At 34.0% G+C, this 18,648-nt stretch overlaps 1 protein-coding gene across 1 annotated transcript; it reads right to left on the reverse strand.

The window, feature by feature from the left end:
- Positions 1–519: 519 nt before the first annotated feature.
- Positions 520–2,632, reverse strand: BDR25DRAFT_303785 (uncharacterized protein). Its single transcript, XM_033690079.1, has one exon. It carries the CDS (start codon positions 2,559–2,561, stop codon positions 801–803), a length of 1,761 nt encoding a protein of 586 aa, XP_033547664.1. The 5' UTR covers positions 2,562–2,632; the 3' UTR covers positions 520–800.
- Positions 2,633–18,648: the final 16,016 nt, after the last annotated feature.

Below are 18,648 nucleotides of genomic sequence, written 5' to 3' on the forward strand. Positions count from 1 at the left end.
GCAGTGCGGTGTTGGACGGCGACGGAGATTTGAGAAAAATGCCTCACACGGGATTGCGGAGGCCCAATAGGAGCAAATGGCACTGACGAGGGGTGTGGGGACCGAGGGATCGGAGGAGAGAGAAAAAGGTGAGGGAGAGGGTGGGAAAATGATGGCGAAGGGGGCCTTTTATAATGGACGTCGAAGTTGATTGCCAGTTCGAGCGTAGCGCGAAAACTATAAGCGAGGTCCGGATTGCCTGAACAGAGCGCATCTATTTCCTAATGCAGGCTTGCTGTCTAATTGTTTACTTATTTTATTTTACTTGAAGCTACCTAGCAAATCTTATATCTAAAGGTTTCTTATATCTGCTCTAACCCTGCCCTGCCCCCTGCTGTACCCTTATTCCCCTAAGTATTTAGTTGCACCTCTCACCTTAGCTAGCTTAGTAGTTTTCTAATATCCTTTGTACAAGGCCTATAGGCGTTAATGGCATTCCCAGGTTTCTAAGTCCCCACGCACTCCCATATGCCTCTGAGTGGATTCATACCGCATTCGGACCCATTGTCTTGCCTGTGCCGTTACAAGTGTATTGTAAGGTCTAAGGAGCTTGAGAGAGCTCTGGGCTGAACATATACTGTACGAGAAAGGAGCTAGTCTTAATAAGTGCATAGTGCAGTACATAGGTATGGTATCGCGTGAGACACGTGCGACAAGGGCTACCGCAGTCACTCTATCGCTTCCAATCCTCACATATCCACCTTAGAACGCACGACATGCTGCTAGGCTGTGAATTTGACAACAGTCAACATCCCACCGCTTTATTCGACTTCTTTCCAGAGAGCCTCTAATCGGGCAATCTCCATAGTCACAGACATATCGCCAGCTTTCCCAAAGCCCTGCTGCATTGCATCGAAACACATTGCGCTCTGAGCACCTTCCGTCGTGTTATACCAACCCAGCCTACTATTCCCGTGGAGATAGGCACCGTCAGCTCCGGCTGCAGTTAACGCGCTATCTAACCCGCCATACGCGGTGCCTAGCACCGCGTTGTGTAGAGCGCCATTGTAAGCCAGGTCTCGCTTGCCTCTGGCCAAGATCAAGCTGGCGCGGATCTCGTCTCTCGTTTTGGCCAGCGCCAGCAACCCTGACGCATCACCCTTCTTGCATGCCTCGATATAAGCTTGCCGTACTCTTATAGACGAGAAATCGCACGACGTAAGCGACGGGACTCCTATGGTCGGGCCTTTGAGATGACCGTCTGGAAAAACAAGACCAAGGCTGATTTGTATGCCTAGGAAGAAGGTCATGCAACACCGTGGACATGCGTTTGCCGCCCCTATCATAAACCATCGCCCATTCTTAATTGCATTGTTTCTAGGACACGGAGGCAAGGTTGCTAAGGTCTCGGCCCCATTCAGGAAATCGGCGGCTACCCCCGCGTACAGGAGGCAGTGGAGCTTGTGGAACACCAGGAGCGCAAGCTCAGAAAAGTTTCCGTTGAGTGCACACATTGAAGTCGGTCGAGCACCCTTTACGAGATAGGACTGTAACTCGGGGAATAAGAAGTGGGACGCGTGAAAGGGACATACGGCCAGGCTACCATCCGGAACAAGCGACACCCACGAACCAGCGTTTCCTCCGGCAGTAACCGGATTCTTGCCGCAAGCGGGGGCTTTGCGACTGGCCTCTACCAGATTCCAGAACCTGATCTTGCTCTTCAAGGCGTCAGCTAAGTTGATAGCATAGGACAAGGCGACACCGCAAAAGTCACTCATAGAGCAAACGAGATGGCTGCCTTGGGATTCGGGAACAGCCTCCACAGGGATGAAATCCTCATGGAATGGCATTTTGCGTGGGATAATATGGTCCCACATGCACGTCTCACAGACGTACAGTTGCAGGTCGAAAATCGAGACGAACCATTTCCTAGAGGATGCCTTCTCGGGCGTAGAGGAACAACCGGGGAGGGCCTTCCGGGCGACCCAGTCAGCGACAAAACCGCTCCAGTCCTGTGCACTAGCATATTTTTCCAACAGTCTCTCCAACCCGAGGCTCACGCTAGTATTCATCACGCAAGTCTCTTTCTTGTCCTGGAGGTATGCCGAAACGGGCGAGAATCGCCACTGGAAGAATGATCCCTCCACATAGTCCAGGTAACATCCTTCACAGAGGAAAAGACCTGGTACTTCCGAAGCGGCAAACATGGACAGCGGCCGCTTATCGAGAACATTTCGGCAATTGTGGATCGGAGCGCGGCGATTCATGTAATCAAGGAGAAGTCCAAGGTTTCCAATGCGCAAGACTGCGGGCCAGAGAACTTTAATGATGTGCGGGCGCTCACCAAAAAGGCATACATTGCCCCGGTCGATGAATGCCGGAGTGAAGCGCTCGAAGGAGGGTTCAAATGGACTTCGCTGAATATAGTCGGCGTGACAGCGGGTGCAGATGAGGAATGATGGGGCTGAAGGATGCCGGTACCAGTAAGGGTACTCATCTAGTCGAGAAGGTCCTGGACAGAAGGGTAAGACCGCATTAGGAAGGCCGGATGCCCGCATCGGGATAACACCCAGCGCAGACATTTGTCTCGAAAGAGTATCTGTCTTGTCGGATTAGGGTTGAGCGAAATGGTTAGGGGAAGAATCTTATGTAGTGGAGGGTGCGAGAAGACTTTACATGCTGTTATCTCAGACTCGTTAACGCTCATTTTTATTCCTCTACAGCATGGATGGCTGCTATAATTAGTGCATATTCGATGTTATATGCTTAGCCACCAGCGTTCAAGCCGCGTCTGGGGTCGCTCTTCGGGTTATCCATTGCATCTTCTCGGAAGGAAGTGCAAAACAATCTATTGGAGATGCCTAAGTGGTTAATACCCCCTTAAATTTCAGGCGATTGGTTCTCTTTGTACGACTAAGCGCCATGAGTGATTCGGATTCCAGTCACTCCGCAATTACGATTCAGCTGTTAGCTAAAGCTTCGTATTTCGACACAGGAACCCTCAGCCACGAACGCCTGATCTTGGGCAGGCAACAGGACTGCATCGCGAAAAGGCGACTTAGATTAAAATACAGGGATAGGTGTCCCAATCAGATTTGTCGCCCTGGACAGGGGTCCCATTCAGCTTTTTCGCCCCTGAGAGGCGTCTTGAAGAGCCACAAGTTCACTTGCTTACCCAATACGTGTTACGCCATGATATTAACACAGGAGATTTAAGCTCAGCAGGAAACCTTTCTCTCGAAGGTCTAAGCATATCTCTTTCGTATATACGCATTAAGTTATATACAATTTGCTTAATAAGAGCTGTAACGTTAGTTTAAATGTAATTTGCAATTGTAAGCCCAGGACAACTACAGTCACGTGGTTCACCACTGACTAATTAGTCCACTCCAAACATGTATTTTAGCCTCACTTTCATACACCTACACACACACAAGAGAGTATACCTTTCTTTATCCTCACAACCCTGCTAATAGCTATTGCCTTCGGAGTTGTGTAGGCTCATCCTATCTCTACACATTCATTCAGCTTATCTACTTACTGTAACGATTCTCATGAATCGTTCCATCTCGGGTCGCCCGGAACCTATCCGAAGGGTCCCCGTATCGGCTCCGACCCTGACTCGACCCTGACTCGACCTGGCCCCGACTCTGCCCTGCCCCTGCTGTACCTCTATTCCCCTATGTGTTTAGTCGCACCTTGCCCCTGTAGCTAGCTTAGTAGTTTTCTAATATCCTTTGTACAAGGCCTATAGGTGTTAATAAGATTCCTAGGTTATTAAGTCCCTACACACTTCTATATGCCTCTAAGTAGATTTCTACTGCATTTAGACCTATTGTCTTGCCTATGCTGTTACATTATATTAGAAAACTTACTATTACTAGTAACAGCTTTATTATAATATTACACTAATTATTTATTTAACTATATTTAAGCCTAAGACACATTGAATTTAGTTTAAGTTATAATACTTATACACTATTATATTAAACTATTTAGTTTATAAATAAAATACTAGAGACTTTTTATTAACTAAAGCTTTTAAGTTTAGAACTTTTTATCTCTTATAATTAAAATTACCTTTAAAAAAGTTATACAAAGTGTGCTAAAGTAAAAACTTAGAGACTACTAATAACTTATTAAAATTAAAAGTAACTACTAATGTCTAACTAACTACTTTTTAATTCTAGAATTAAAATACACTTTAGCTATAGTAAGCTCTCTAGAGTTAATTAATAATTTATATTAACGTACTTCACAGGCGAGTTGCTTACACACCTAAGTTGCTTACTTTTGCTAAGACCCTACTAAACTACCCTTTCTACACTAATGCATTCCCTATAACACTACTTAAATGTGCTAAAAGAATATTAGATATAGCTTACACTCTAAGCTTTTAAACAAGACATAAAACTTTTAAAGAAATGTGCTATAGCTATGTATAAAGTTTTATAAAAAATAATAAATAACTATAGCACTAGACAACTTTTATAAGCTAATTCTACAGCTAAATTATAAAGGCTAGGCAATAAAAAGAAGTTAGTAATTATTAAGACTATACTTAAGCTATATGCGTAAGGAATTTTCTCTTAGATAGCATTTATAGCTAATATAGCTAATTTTTTGCGCGCTAAGCGTAATCTAGGCTATGTTTATATAAACTAGCCTAGTATGTTTGTAAAGCGTTATTTAGAGCTTAAAGTAAAGTTTTAAGCATAAGTATAGTTAAAAGATATTTAGCTAATTATAAATTTTATTTTACTAAAGTTATATGTATTATTATCCTAGATACTATACTTAGCTTTAATATTCTCTATAAGGCTAAACCTGCTCTAAATTACTCTAGAACTCTTATAAAAAGCTCTTTTATAGTTATACTTACGCTTAAATGTTACTTTAAGCTCTAAATAACACTTTATAAACATACTAGGCTAGTTTATATAAATATAGCCTAGATTACACTTAGCGTGTAAAGAATTAGCTATATTAGCTATAAATGCTATTTAAGAGGAAATTCCTTGCGTATATAGCTTAAGTATAGTCTTAATAATTACCTACTTCTTTTTATTGCCTAGCCTTTATAATTTAGCTGTAGAATTAGCTTATAAAGGTTATCTAGTGCTATAGTTATTTATTATTTTTTATAAAACTTTATATATAGCTATAGCACATTTCTTTAAAAGTTTTATGTTTTATTTAAAAGCTTAGAGTGTAAGCTGTATCTAATGTTCTTTTAGCGCGTTTAAGTAGTGTTGTGGGGAATGCATTAGTGTAGGAAGAGTAGTTTAGTAGGGTCTTAGTAAAAGTAAGCAACTTAGGTGTGTAAGCAACTCGCCTGTGAAGTACGTTAATAGCTAAACCTACTCTTATAGCACCTAAAGCTATAGTTTTACCTAATTTAAAGTTAACTCTTAGTAGTATATTTATTAATAATTAAATTACTTAATTATAAGCATAGCTTTAGTAGCTAATTTAGCTAAAAACTACTAGTTAACTTCTACTAACCTTTAAATTACTTTTAATAACATTTTATACTACTTTTACTACTCTAAGTGTAAAAGACTTTTTAAGCACTTTTTAGACCTAGTAAATGCTTTTTACTAAATATGTACTTAAAATTAAGATCTTTATAAACAGTAAAAAACCTATATTTAAATAATAGTAAGCTTTTATTATAAATAAACTTAACATTAATTTAGATTACTATTAGAGTAAGCGCGCACACATAGTGTTAATATAGAGACACATAGCTAGTATTACAAAGGATTATTTAGAGCTAGGATACCTAGCTAAATTAGACTAGTTTTAGTTTAAAAGTGTAAAAAATATAATAAAGCTTTTATAAGCTTATTTTATTACTAGTTAAAAAAAACTAAAGTGTAATAAGTGTTTTAAACTTTTAAAATAAATAAAAAAAAGCATTTTTTATATTTAAAGCGTGCTTTATTAGTGTAGCTATTAAAGAAAGAGTATCTTAAGTAGATTAGTTTTTCTACTTATAAAAAAAGCTTTCTCCTAGCCTACAAGTACTAAACTATAGTTTTAAATATACTTAAATAAACTTCTTTAAAGCTATAGTAGCCTACTGTATAGCGTATAATTTAAAAAGCAGAACTTATAAAAAAACATTATTATTTTATCTAAATTATTTTTAATTAATAAAGGACTTTTACTACTCTAATAATTAATAACTACATGTGTAGCTTTTAGTTTTAAGGACACTGCTAGCAGTGCAAAGAAATACTTAGAGTAAGGACACCTAGCTAAATTAGACCTAGTTTAAAAATAAAAGAAGTAATAGTAATATTTTTTACTCTAATTACTAATAAGGGCTATTAGTTTATAAAGGGGGGAGTAGTGTAATAATTCTTATAAATTGTTTTATCTTAGGTTGCCTAGAACTTATCTAAAGGATCCCTGTATTAGCTCTAACTTTAACTTAACCCTAACTTAACCTAGCCCTAACTCTGCCCTACCCCCTGCTGTACTCTTATTCCCCTATATATTTAGTTGCACCTTGCCTCTGTAGCTAGCTTAGTAGTTTTCTAATATCCTTTATACAAGGCCTATAGGTGTTAATAAGATTCCCAGGTCATTAAGTCCCCACGCACTCCCATATGCCTCTGAGTGGATTCCTACGGCATTCGGACCCATTGTCTTGCCTGTGCCGTTACACTTACCTCCTCCTCAAGCAAGTCACCTATACGTTTGTATAGAATAGTAAGCTGCTGCATACGCATTGCTTTCCTCTGCCTCTTTCAAACATTCTATTCGAGCTCTGGGCTATTGTGTACGTCTAGGGATGTATTCGCCTGTTCGTATTAAATTTACTTGCCAATTCGTCTAATAGTTCAAGCAGTGTAAACCATTTAGTACTTTCGCTTCGCAGCAACAGAGAGCTTGCTCTGCCTATTACAATAGTGTTTTAGGCTGATAAGACTCCTAGTCTGCATTTATTTTTTAAAACTTATTATATGCTTACTTTTTTTTATTTCTTTTTTTTTTACTAATGTACTTTACAGGCAAGTTGCTTACACACTTAAGTTGCTTACTTTTACTAAAACCTTACTAAACTACTTTTTTTATACTAATACATTTCTAACAATACTACTTAAATACACTAGAAAAATGTTAGATACAGCTTACACTTTAAGCTTTTAAATATAACATAAAACTTTTAAAAAAACATGCTATAGCTATATATAAAAGTTTTTAAAAAATAATAAATAACTATAGCGCTAAATAACTTTTATATGCTAATTCTACAGGTAACTTATAAAGGCTAAGTATGTTACAATCCTTGCTTCGGGAAGCACTCGGGTCTGGTGATATTCCTAGGGGATGATAGGACGGATAGAAGGGGCCAATCCGGTAGGGTGTACAGTCCTACGTACAGGCTATTGGGCTAATGGAGGGTGATATAGAGTGACCGGATCGTGGTTTGCCCTTAATGCGGCAGTAGGGAGGCCGGGTCAAACAGTCCTTGTTGGACAGGGTTGGAGGTATATATAGTGCAAGATATACAAATAGTATTGCAGCTCTTTAGAAAGCTAAATGCTACTTAGTCTATGTAATAAATAAACTAAACGTTAAACACACTTTCTAAAGGTTGTTTAATGTAGGAACTATATACAGATGCTGGGGCGCCAAGAGGAGTTGGCGGGAGCTTAGGGGAGCCTGCCAAGAGGGGCTCCCACGAGCTCCCTCCGGCTCCCTGGGCTCGTCTCCCTATTGGACGACGCATTCCTCCATTACTTCGGGCAGCCGTGCTGCCTCCGTGTCCTCCGATTGGTCTCTAAGCGAGCCCTGTCCCAACCTAGCTAGATTGTGGAGCACTGCTGGTGGAGTTACGCTGGTCCAACCGTAGACCGTAACAAAGTAATAAAAAAAGTAAGTAATTATTAAGACTATACTTAAGCTATATATATAAAGATTTTTTTTTAGATAGCATTTATAGCTAATATAGCTAATTTTTTATGTGCTAAGTATAATCTAGGCTATATTAGCATAAACTAGCTTAGTATGTTTAAAAAGCATTATCTAGACTTTAAAGTAACATTTAAGTGTAGTATAACTATAAAAAAGCTTTTTATAAAAGTCTTAAAGTAATTTAAAGTAAGTTTAGCCTTATAAAGAATATTAAAGCTAAGTATAGCATTTAAAATAATAATATATATAACTTTAGTTAAAAAGCTTTATTATAAGCTAAATATTTATTAACTATACTTACACTTAAAACTTTACTTTAAGCTTTAAATAATACTTTATAAACATACTAGGCTAGTTTATGCTAATATAGCCTAGATTATACTTAGTGTGTAAAAAATTAGCTATATTAGCTATAAATGCTATTTAAAAGGAAAATTCTTATGTATATAACGTACTTTACAGGCGAGTTGCTTACACACCTAAGTTGCTTACTTTTGCTAAGACTCTACTAAACTACTCTTCCTACACTAATGCATTCCCTACAACACTACTTAGACGCGCTAAAAAAATGTTAGATACAGCTTACACTCTAAGCTTTTAAATAAAACATAAAACTTTTAAAGAAATATGCTATAGCTATATATAAAGTCTTATAAAAAATAATAAATAACTATAGCACTAGATAACTTTTATAAGCTAATTCTACAGCTAAATTATAAAAGCTAGAAAATAAAAAAAAGTAGGTAATTATTAAAACTATACTTAAGCTATTTGCGTAAGGAATTTCCTTTTAAATAGCATTTATAGCTAATATAGCTAATTCTTTGCGCGCTAAGCGTAATCTAGGCTATGTTTACATAAACTAGCCTAGTATGTTTGTAAAGCATTATTTAAAGCTTAAAGTAACATTTAAGTGTAAGTATAACTATAAAAAAGCTTTTTATAAAAGTTCTAGAGTAATTTAAAGTAAGTTTAGCTTTATAAAGAATATTAAAGCTAAGTATAGTATCTAAGATAATAACACATATAACTTTAGTAAAATAAGGTTTATAATTAGCTAAATATCTTTTAACTATACTTATACTTAAAACTTTACTTTAAGCTTTAAATAACACTTTATAAACATACTAGGCTAGTTTATATAAATATAGCCTAGATTACGCTTAGCGCGCAAAAAATTAGCTATATTAGCTATAAATACTATTTAAGAGGAAATTTCTTGCGCATATAGCTTAAGTATAGTCTTAATAATTACCTGCTTTTTTTATTGCCTAGCCTTTATAATTTAGCTGTAGAATTAGCTTATAAAGGTTGTTTAGCGCTATAGTTATTTATTATCTTTTATAGAACTTTGTACATAGCTATAGCATATTTTTTTAAAAGTTTTATGTCTTATTTAAAAGCTTAGAGTGTAAGCTATATCTAATATTCTTTTAGCGCGTCTAAGTAGTGTTGTGGGGAATGCATTAGTGTAGAAAGGGTAGTTTAGTAGGGTCTTAGCAAAAGTAAGCAACTTAGGTGTGTGAGCAACTCGCCTGTGAAGTACGTTAGCTTAAGTATTGTCTTAATAATTACTTACTTTTTTTTATTACTTAGCTTTTATAAGTTAGCTATAAAATTAGCTTATAAAAGTTATCTAGTGCTATAGTTATTTATTATTTTTTAAAAAACTTTATATATAGCTATTGTCGGTTGACCTGGGTTCGATCGAACGAACGTACGCCTAAGGGGCGTACTAAGAGGTAAGCAGGCAACACAATGTATTAATTCTGGTGACAGCTGCCATCCTAAGTACATTAGGATGGCTAGTTTTATACTAGCCCCCTGCTAAGCCTGCACAGATATTATGTAAGATAAGCTTACATAATATCTACATAGAGTTAAATTAATATACCTGTAATTAATGTTTAGACACTAGCAACTTTTATTTTTATAAAGTTACTTACTTATTTATATGTTAATTTTACTTCTTTTTCTTCTTTTTCTTTTTGCTCTCTCTTCTTCCTCTTCTAGAGTGGACCCTTAATACCTCTTCTATTTATAATATCCTCTAGCTTCTTAGCCTGCGTACAATTTGCCTTCCCTCTAGGATAGTGCCTGTGCTCTGCGTAGGCAAGCAATAGCTCTTGCCTAATTGCACAGAGGAGGAGGTTAAAATTGTGCGTTGTCTATTCCTAAAAGTTATTATCTTATAGTGTGTACTCTCTTCTAGCTATCTTGTAACACATGTTAATTAAAATGTATACTGCGTATAAGCATTATTATAGTTATGTAGAGTTTATATTTATATTAAGATAATTATTTTTTATAAGGTAAAAGTTTACTTCTCTGTGTAGGACTGTTTTTAATACATAAGTAACCCTTAACAACTCTTTATATAACCATAGAGGTTCTATAGCTAAGGTGGGGGGTAGGAGGTGTAAGGTGTTAGGGGTGCCCTTTGTGCGGGCAACTAGAGGGGGTATTAGTGGTAGACTGCCTTTGTGCGAGCAATTAATCTCTAGGGGGGTAAAGGGTGTTAGTTAGTTGCCTTCTATGTAAGCAACTAATTAAGGGGGGGGGTGTTAACAAGGCAGGCTGCTAATAAGGAGCCTCCTCTGTGTAGCTACGCACGCAGTAGGTTTCTAATTATGCGGCCTGTATTATCTCCTCTGCGTAGCTACACACGCAGTAGGCAAGTAGTTGCACAGCCTGTATTAACAGAAGGCTCTAGGGCGCATAAAGGCTTAGTAGTAAGCCCTCTCTATGTAGCTATGCACGCAGCAGGTTGCTAATCTTGTCTTTGTGCAATTAGTTAATCTAGGGGCGCGCATAAGGCTTGCTTACCCCTCTCTGTGTGGCTATGCACACAGTAGATGTAAGCTTCTTTGTACCTTCTCTGCATAGCTACGCACGCAGTAGGTGTAAGCTTCTTGTACAGTAGTAGTTTTATTAATCTTTGCAAATCTGCCTATTAAAAAGACAGGTTTTCTATAAAGGCTTAAAAAGCCCTCTCTGTGTGGCTACGCACGTAGTAGGTTTAAGCTTTTGTAGTAAAACAGTTTATTAATAGACTAATTAGTGTTAGTTAACCTAGGTTTAATTAAACAAACATACGCCTAAGAGGCGTACTAAGAGGTAAGTAGGTAAAGATTTTTTTGTTATTAACTACTACCCTTTTTCTTTATACAAAGAAAGAGGACTCTTAAGTACATATAGCTCCTAACGCATAGGCTAGATAGCTAACGTTTCAGGCAACCTAATTTAGCTGTACTTACGTACAGACAGCTATAGTATATTTTTTTAAAAATTTTATATTTTATTTAAAAGCTTAGAGTATAAGCTATATTTAATATTCTTTTAGCATGTTTAAGTAGTGTTGTTAGAAATATATTAGTGTAAAAAAAGTAGTTTAGTAAGGTCTTAGTAAAAGTAAGCAACTTAGGTGTGTAAGCAACTTGCTTGTAAAGTACGTTAATAGCTAAAGCAGCCTAACGTGTTTATTACTACTATAACTATTATGCTGTGTCTGTACGCAGCAGCAGCGTGTTACAATCCTTACTTGTAGTGATGCGAGTACGCGGGCCTAAAAGGGGATAGCGGGAGGAAGGGCGCGTCGTCACCAGGTGTACAGTCTGGTTAATGGCGCAGGTAATGCGGAGATGGGATAGGATAGGCCTGATCGTGGTTTGCCCTTAGACAGCGGTATGAGACACTAGGTTAAACAGTTTGTGTTAAACAGGAGAGAAGGTATATATAGTGTAAGATATACAGATAGTATTTAGCTCTCTTATAAAACTAAAATGCTACTTAGTTTATATAGAGAATAAACTAGATTTTAATTACACCCCCCTAAGTTGTCCTTTCCAACAGCCTTTATATACTTTAATAATACCTGCAAGTCCTGCTAGCCTAGCCCTGCCTAGTTTTGCAGGACTTACGCTTTCCCTACTAGGGCTGTTACTCTTGGCATGCCTAGTCCTGCTACCGCTGCAGGCGTGTTCCTATTAGATAGTACATTCTCTAAGCAGCTAATCTCTAGGATTAGAGCGCAACCTAGTTAGGTTATCTAGTTCTTTCTATTTAACTATAAACAGGTTCTATTTTTATTTATTTAGAAAGTAAGGCATTTCTTAAAAGTCTCTGTTAGTCTAACTATAAACTATAACACGTAGGCTTTTCTCTCTAGCAGCGTCTTTACTGCTTTGCTTACACTGTTATAAGTGTTAAAAATTATTTATTACTAGTGTATACCTTTTAATAAAGGCTTTACATATGTCTATCTTTTTAAGTTTTAATAATGCCTTATTAGCTAAGCTATGTTTATTAGTTCTATGTTACACTTTAGTTTAAACTGTTTTATTACATAAAAATATGTTTTTATAGTCTGTACTATTTTTTAAGTTTTTTCTATGTTTTAACTTTATCTTCTAATAACTGTGTAAAGTGTGTTTATAAAGAATGTTACTATAATACCTTTATTTCTAATTACGCTTAAGATTACTTAAAAAGAGAAAAAAAAGAAAGTTTAGCGCAAATTATAAAAGGCTTAGAAAAAGAAGAAATAAGTACTAAAGTGTTATACTACTACTACTGCCCTTACTTTAAAGGCATAAAAGAAGCTACTACTTAAAGATCTTATTTTAAAAATTAGTTAAAACTTCTTTATAATTAAAAAGTAAAGTATTTTAAAAAAGACTTTTTATTACTAGATAAAATTAAAGCACTAAAGGCGGAGGCTAGAGGCCTATTACCTCTCTAGCTAGCTTTGTTAGGCTTTTAGCCTCCTACATTGCCGCTATCTAATAGCTCTACTAGCATAGTTTTTACTTCTTTTAACTTAGGCAACCTTTTGCCTAGGTAGTTTTATTTAGATAAAAGGACTAATACTTCTCTAGTAGTTAGTAAGCATTTATTAAGTTCCTAATTAGTTTTTATATATTTTTACTAGTAAGCTATTTTTTTATTTTACTAAAAGTTTTTATTTGCTTTTTTTATTGTGTATAATTTATTCTACTTTATATTCTATTTTAATGTCTTTATATTTTACTATAAATAAGAGAATCTGTTTTAAGGTCTTTTCTAGGCAAAAGATGTAAAACTAGGGATATATTTTTATAATAAAAGAAAATTTTAGCTTATAATTATCTCTTTATATCTATAGCACTTTATAAAGGCTAATTTATTTTTCTACTAGCTTTCTAAAGGGTCTAGGTGTTTATAAATGCTTTATGTCTAAATACACATAGTCTCTTAGCTAGATCTTAAGAGCCTTAGATTAAGTTTTTATTATTTATTTATTTATTTATTTATTTATTTATTTATTTATTTATTTATTTATTTATTTATTTATGTTTTAGGCCTTAATTACTAACTTTTAGTAAAGTTCTAATAACTAATTTACTCTATTAATAGCTTTAACTAGGTCCTGCAGTTGTGTTCTCTAGAAAGTGTAGCGCAAGTAGTAGCTAAAATTAGCCTTGTAAGGTGTCTTTCTTATTATTAATAACTTAAAAGTGTTAATAGCTAGCTAGGCTATTAAAAGCTATTTAGCCTAATTTATTTATTTAAAGAAAATATACTTTTATAAGTATTTTTCTATTTCTATGTTTACTTATTCTATCTGTCTATCTGTCTAAGGGTAGTAAGCTGTAGATAGCTTATAGATAATGTTTAAATGCTGTATAGCAGCTTACTAGAAGTAGGTAGTAAACAGCTTATTATAGTTAGAAACTATTACCTCTAGACTACTATAAATACTTAAGACATATCTTTTTAATTTATATATTAGTTTTTTAGCTATTATTATTTTTTCTAATGCTTAAAAGTATAAGAACTTAGTAGTTTTATTAATAGTTACTACAATTATATTATAAAGCCTTTCTAATCCCAGTTTAAGTAATAAAGGTAGGCCTATAATAAAGTATATAGTTACTATAGTCTAAGGTTGTTTAAAGGCCTTAATTAGTTATAAGGCTCTATAGAGTTTATGTCTTTAAACGTTATTTTAATTATAAACATTACACTTATGTAATACCTTTATGTATAAATACTTTAAGCGTAGTATTATTTAAAGAATAGCTACTTTTAGCTTCTTTTATAAAGTTCTAATTCTAAAGTGCCTAAATATTAAAGCTTTATAATGTTCTTAAGTAAGGTTTTTTTTTAGCCTTATTATAGTAAATTAGGAGAAGCAATAGTTGTTATAAGTGTAGGCCTATTATACACTAACACGTTTTTTTTTATAAAATAGTGTAAATTTTTTACTATCTTTCTTATTTTTTTTAAAGTAATCTGCTTTTTAGCTTAGAGTATTAGCTTACTAATTACTTATTCTAGTAATATGTTTTATTATAAAATTAAACTATGCTAGTTTTATTACCTATTATACATACATTAAGAATCTTTTTTTTTTAGTAAAAAAAGTAACAAAGTTAGTGTAGTTAGTAAACACTTTAAATTATTTTTTAATTCTCTAAAGCTGTATTTTCTATGTCTTTAAAGTGTTTACTATAGTTTTTAGTTCTTTATCTAGTATACTGTAGTCTACTTTAAAGGGGGAACACTTAGCAGAATAATAGGCTACTAGATGCTAACATCTATTCTCTTGTTTTTAGTAGAGCACTGCTTCTTCTGCTTATATAGATGTGTTAGTATTTACCTTAGTTTCTAACTAAAAGTTGTACATTCTTAAAATTAGTTTACTACTTATTATATATTTACAAGTATTAAATATAGTAGCTATTATAAAACTTTATATAAACTTTAATATAGCTCTTTTCTTTACTATAGTATTAGTTAAGAGAAAATTAATTTTTAAGTAGTTCTTAATTATTCTTTTTATATAACTAGATAGTCTAAGAAATCTTCTAATTTTCTTTACTATAGTAGGCTTAGGCTACTTTAAGACTTTCTAGACTTTTTTTAAGTTAATTTTAATTTCTTTTTTATTTATTATAAATCTTAAGTATTTTATTTTTTACACATTAAACTTATACTTAGAGAGTTAAAGATGTAAGCTATACTTTTAAAGTTTATCTAGTACTTGTTTAACTTTAGAAACATAGTCTTCTTTAGTTTTTTTAGTGTAGACAAGTATATTATCTAGGTATACTAGTATAAAGACATCTAAGTAGGAGTTTAAAGCTGTGTTTATAACTTGCTAGAAAGTAGTAGAGGCATTAGTTAGCCTAAATAGCATAACTAAGAGTTTATAGAAATTAATATAGCTTACTACTTAGCTAAGTTCTCTCTATTTAAATAAAAGTATAGTATACTTAATAAAAAACTAAAAGCTATTATTAATGCTTTAAAGGTTTAGAAAACTAAGCTATAAAGAACTAGAAAATATTTTAATGTGTTTATAAACTATGCTAAGTTAGTTACTTTTCTAATAACTAAGAAACTATTCCCTATGCATATATAATAGGCTATAGAACTAGCTTAGTTTAACTTTATAATTAAGCATGTTACTAGATTAAGTAACTAGTAGGTAGACGCTCTAAGCTAGAGACTAGACTATTTTAAAAAAAATTAAAAAGAACACTAAGAAATTTATAATGTTTAAAGAAACTAAAAAAGGCCTAGTATATAATAAACTAGCTTCTAAAAAATTAATTATAACTTTTACTTTAGCTTAATAAAAGTAAAAAAACTTAATCTAAGAATATTATAAAGCACTTATATTTAGACACTCTAAAATTAAAACACTATAAAAAAAATAAAAACTATAGTTTTAAAATACTACAACAGTTTATAAATAATCTGTAAAAGCAAAGCTTGCTTAGAGCAATAGTTAGCGTATTAAGGTAGGTGTTACAATCTTTACTTGTAGTAATGCGAGTACGCGGGCCTAAGAGGGGTATAGCAAAAAGAGCGCAGCGTTACCAGGTGTACAGCCTAGCTAATAGCGCAAGGTAGGGTAAAAAGAGCAGTAATAAGATAGGCCTAATTATAGTTTACTTTTAGACAGCAGTATAAGGCACTAGGTTAAACAGTTCTATTAAATAAAAAAAGGTATATATAGTGTAAGATATACAACTAGTATTATAGCTTTTTAAAAATCTAGAATGCTACTTAGTCTATATAAAAAATAAACTAAATATTAATTTTATCTTTTTAAGGTTAATCTTCTTAGGGCCTATGTACTTTAATAGTAGCTGTAAGTCCTGTTAACTTAGCCCTACTTAGTCTTATAAGAACTACTCCTCTTTTGCTAAAGCTGCTACCCTTAGCATGCCTAGCCTTATAGCCTTTGCAGATGTGTTCCTATTAGGTAATACATTCCCCTAGTAGCTAATCCTTAGGGTTAGGATGCAACCTAGTTAGGTTGTCTAGTTCCTTCTATTTAAGCATAAACAGATTCTATCCTTGTCTGTTTAAAAAGTAGGGCACTTTCTAAAAGTCTTTATTAGTCTAACTATAAACTGTAATAGTAGGTTATTTAAGTTAAAAAATAGTTACAGCATAATACTTAGCAAAGTAGTATTAGATAAGTAATAGACATATAACAACAATATTTAACTATAGCATGTAACTAATTATAGCCTATAACTAAGTGTAGCTAATTCTAATCTCTAACACACTAATATAGCTAATGCTAATCCCTAACACACTAATATAGCTATGAAAAAAAGTAAATAATAGCTAGCTAATTTTTAGCTTTAATTAGGTTAGTAAAAATTTTTTTTTAAAAACTTAAAGTTTATGTAAATTTAAGATTAGTTATTTAGAAATTAGTTAATTATTAGCTGTAATTAAAAGAACAGGTTTTAGCTTTAGCTCTTAACGCGTTTCTGCTCTTGCAATAGTCTTCCTTTTTTTTGCGCCTTGTAGTCTCTAGCGTTGCACCTGTTTCTTTCACCGCCTAATACCGCCACGCTACGCCTAATACTGCTACCTAATATTTTTAATTTAATTGTTTTAGCATTAAAGCCCTAGTTGTAGAGCTGCAGCTTGTGTAGTTTGTTGCCTCTGCAGGAATTTCTTAGAGTGCTGGGGAGCTCTAGCGCTGCCTCTGCCTCTGCCTCTGCCTCTGCCTCTCTATCGCCGCAAAGATTAATGTAGTACATGTAATACCTTAACAAGCTGTTTTGCTTCCACAACCGCTAGTTTAGCTTCTTTAACTGCTGTTTAAATATAATAGACTAATGTCTAGAGTTGTTAGTAAGAGATTACCTAGTAGTGTTAAGAAATGCATAAAGTAAATTGCAGCAAATTGTAGCAAACTACAGCAAATTATAGTAAACTACAGCAAATTACAGCAAACTACAGCAAATTGCGGCAAACTATAGCAAATTTTAGCAAACTATAGTAGATTACAGCAGCAGGCAGCAATCCCTAGTAGATATTAGTTGTGTTGCAAGTAGCTCTACATATAGAGAGGGTTCTAGAGGGGTAATGCCTCTAGAAAAAAAGTCTTAAAAAGGGCAGCAATAATTATGCATAAGCTAGTGTTAGCGTAATAGGAAATTACTAAGCTTTAAGCAGCTAATAAGGCAGCTACATTTAGAAAGGCCTGCGCTTAACAGCTTTAAAGGAGGTTAGGGCGCGCAGTGACAGGAAGAAGGCAAAGAAGCAGGTGTAAGCTAAAGTAGGTGAGCAGTCCTAAAGGCGCTGCGGACAGCGCAATTAGACTGGGCATAACGCGCAAACGTGTAAGCAAGAAGTATAAGTAGTATCTAAATAATATTCTAGGCTGTACTGTACTCTATAGTGCCAGAGCGGGTTGTTATGGGCCATAATAAAGTTTGTTGTGGTGTGGTCTTGGCAAAAGTGAGTGTCAGATACCGTATTTTATCAGCTGACGCTCGGCCCCACCTGACGCACACCCCACCACACACAACTACTCCCCTCATTTTCATAACTACTACAGCTATAAGCATGAAATTTTAAATATAAGGAATTATATATATATTAAGCTAAAATATAGTGAAAATTTTTTATATAATAGCTTTAATTTTATAATATATAATATATAAATTTTTTACTTAAAAAGCTTTATATTTAAATAAAATAGGTATTAATAATATAAAATATAGATATTTACTTTTTAATACTTTTATTATATGTATGTAAAAGTATTTATGTAGGAATTATATTAATATAAAAGCTATTTACTATATAATAATACTTTAAAATATTAGATATTTTTTAAAATATATACAATTATATACGTAACTAAAACCTTATTATTATATAAAAAACTTATTATAACGTACTTCATAGGCGAGTTGCTCACACACCTAAGTCGCTTACTTTTGCCAAGACCCCACTAAACCACTCTTCCTACACTAATGCATTCCCCACAACACTACTTAAACGCGCTAAAAGAATGTTAGATACAGCTTACGCTCTAAGCTTTTAAATAAGACATAAAACTCTTAAAGAAATGTGCTATAGCTATGTGTAGAGTCCTATAAAAGACAATAAATAACTACAGCGCTAGACAACCTTTACAAGCTAATTCTACAGCTAAATTACAAAGGCTAGGTAATAAAAAGGAGTAGGTAATTGTTAAGACTATACTTAAGCTATATGCGCGAGGAATTTCCCCTTAGATAGCATTTATAGCTAATATAGCTAATTCTTTGCGCGCTAAGCGTAATCTAGGCTATGTTCGCATAAACTAGCCTAGTATGTTTGTAAAGTGTTATTTAGAGCTTAAAGTAAAGTTTTAAGCGTAAGTATAGTTAAGAGATATCTAGCTAATTATAAACTTTATCTTGCTAAACTTGTACATGTTATTATCCTAGATGCTAT

The sequence above is a fragment of the Lindgomyces ingoldianus genome (assembly GCF_010093535.1).
Source record: "Lindgomyces ingoldianus strain ATCC 200398 unplaced genomic scaffold BDR25scaffold_16, whole genome shotgun sequence".
Taxonomy (NCBI): domain Eukaryota; kingdom Fungi; phylum Ascomycota; class Dothideomycetes; order Pleosporales; family Lindgomycetaceae; genus Lindgomyces; species Lindgomyces ingoldianus.

What these genes read in the sequence shown, in the direction of transcription:
- BDR25DRAFT_303785 (XM_033690079.1), bottom strand. Translation starts at nt 2,561, where the DNA reads ATGTCTGCGCTGGGTGTTATCCCGATGCGGGCATCCGGCCTTCCTAAT.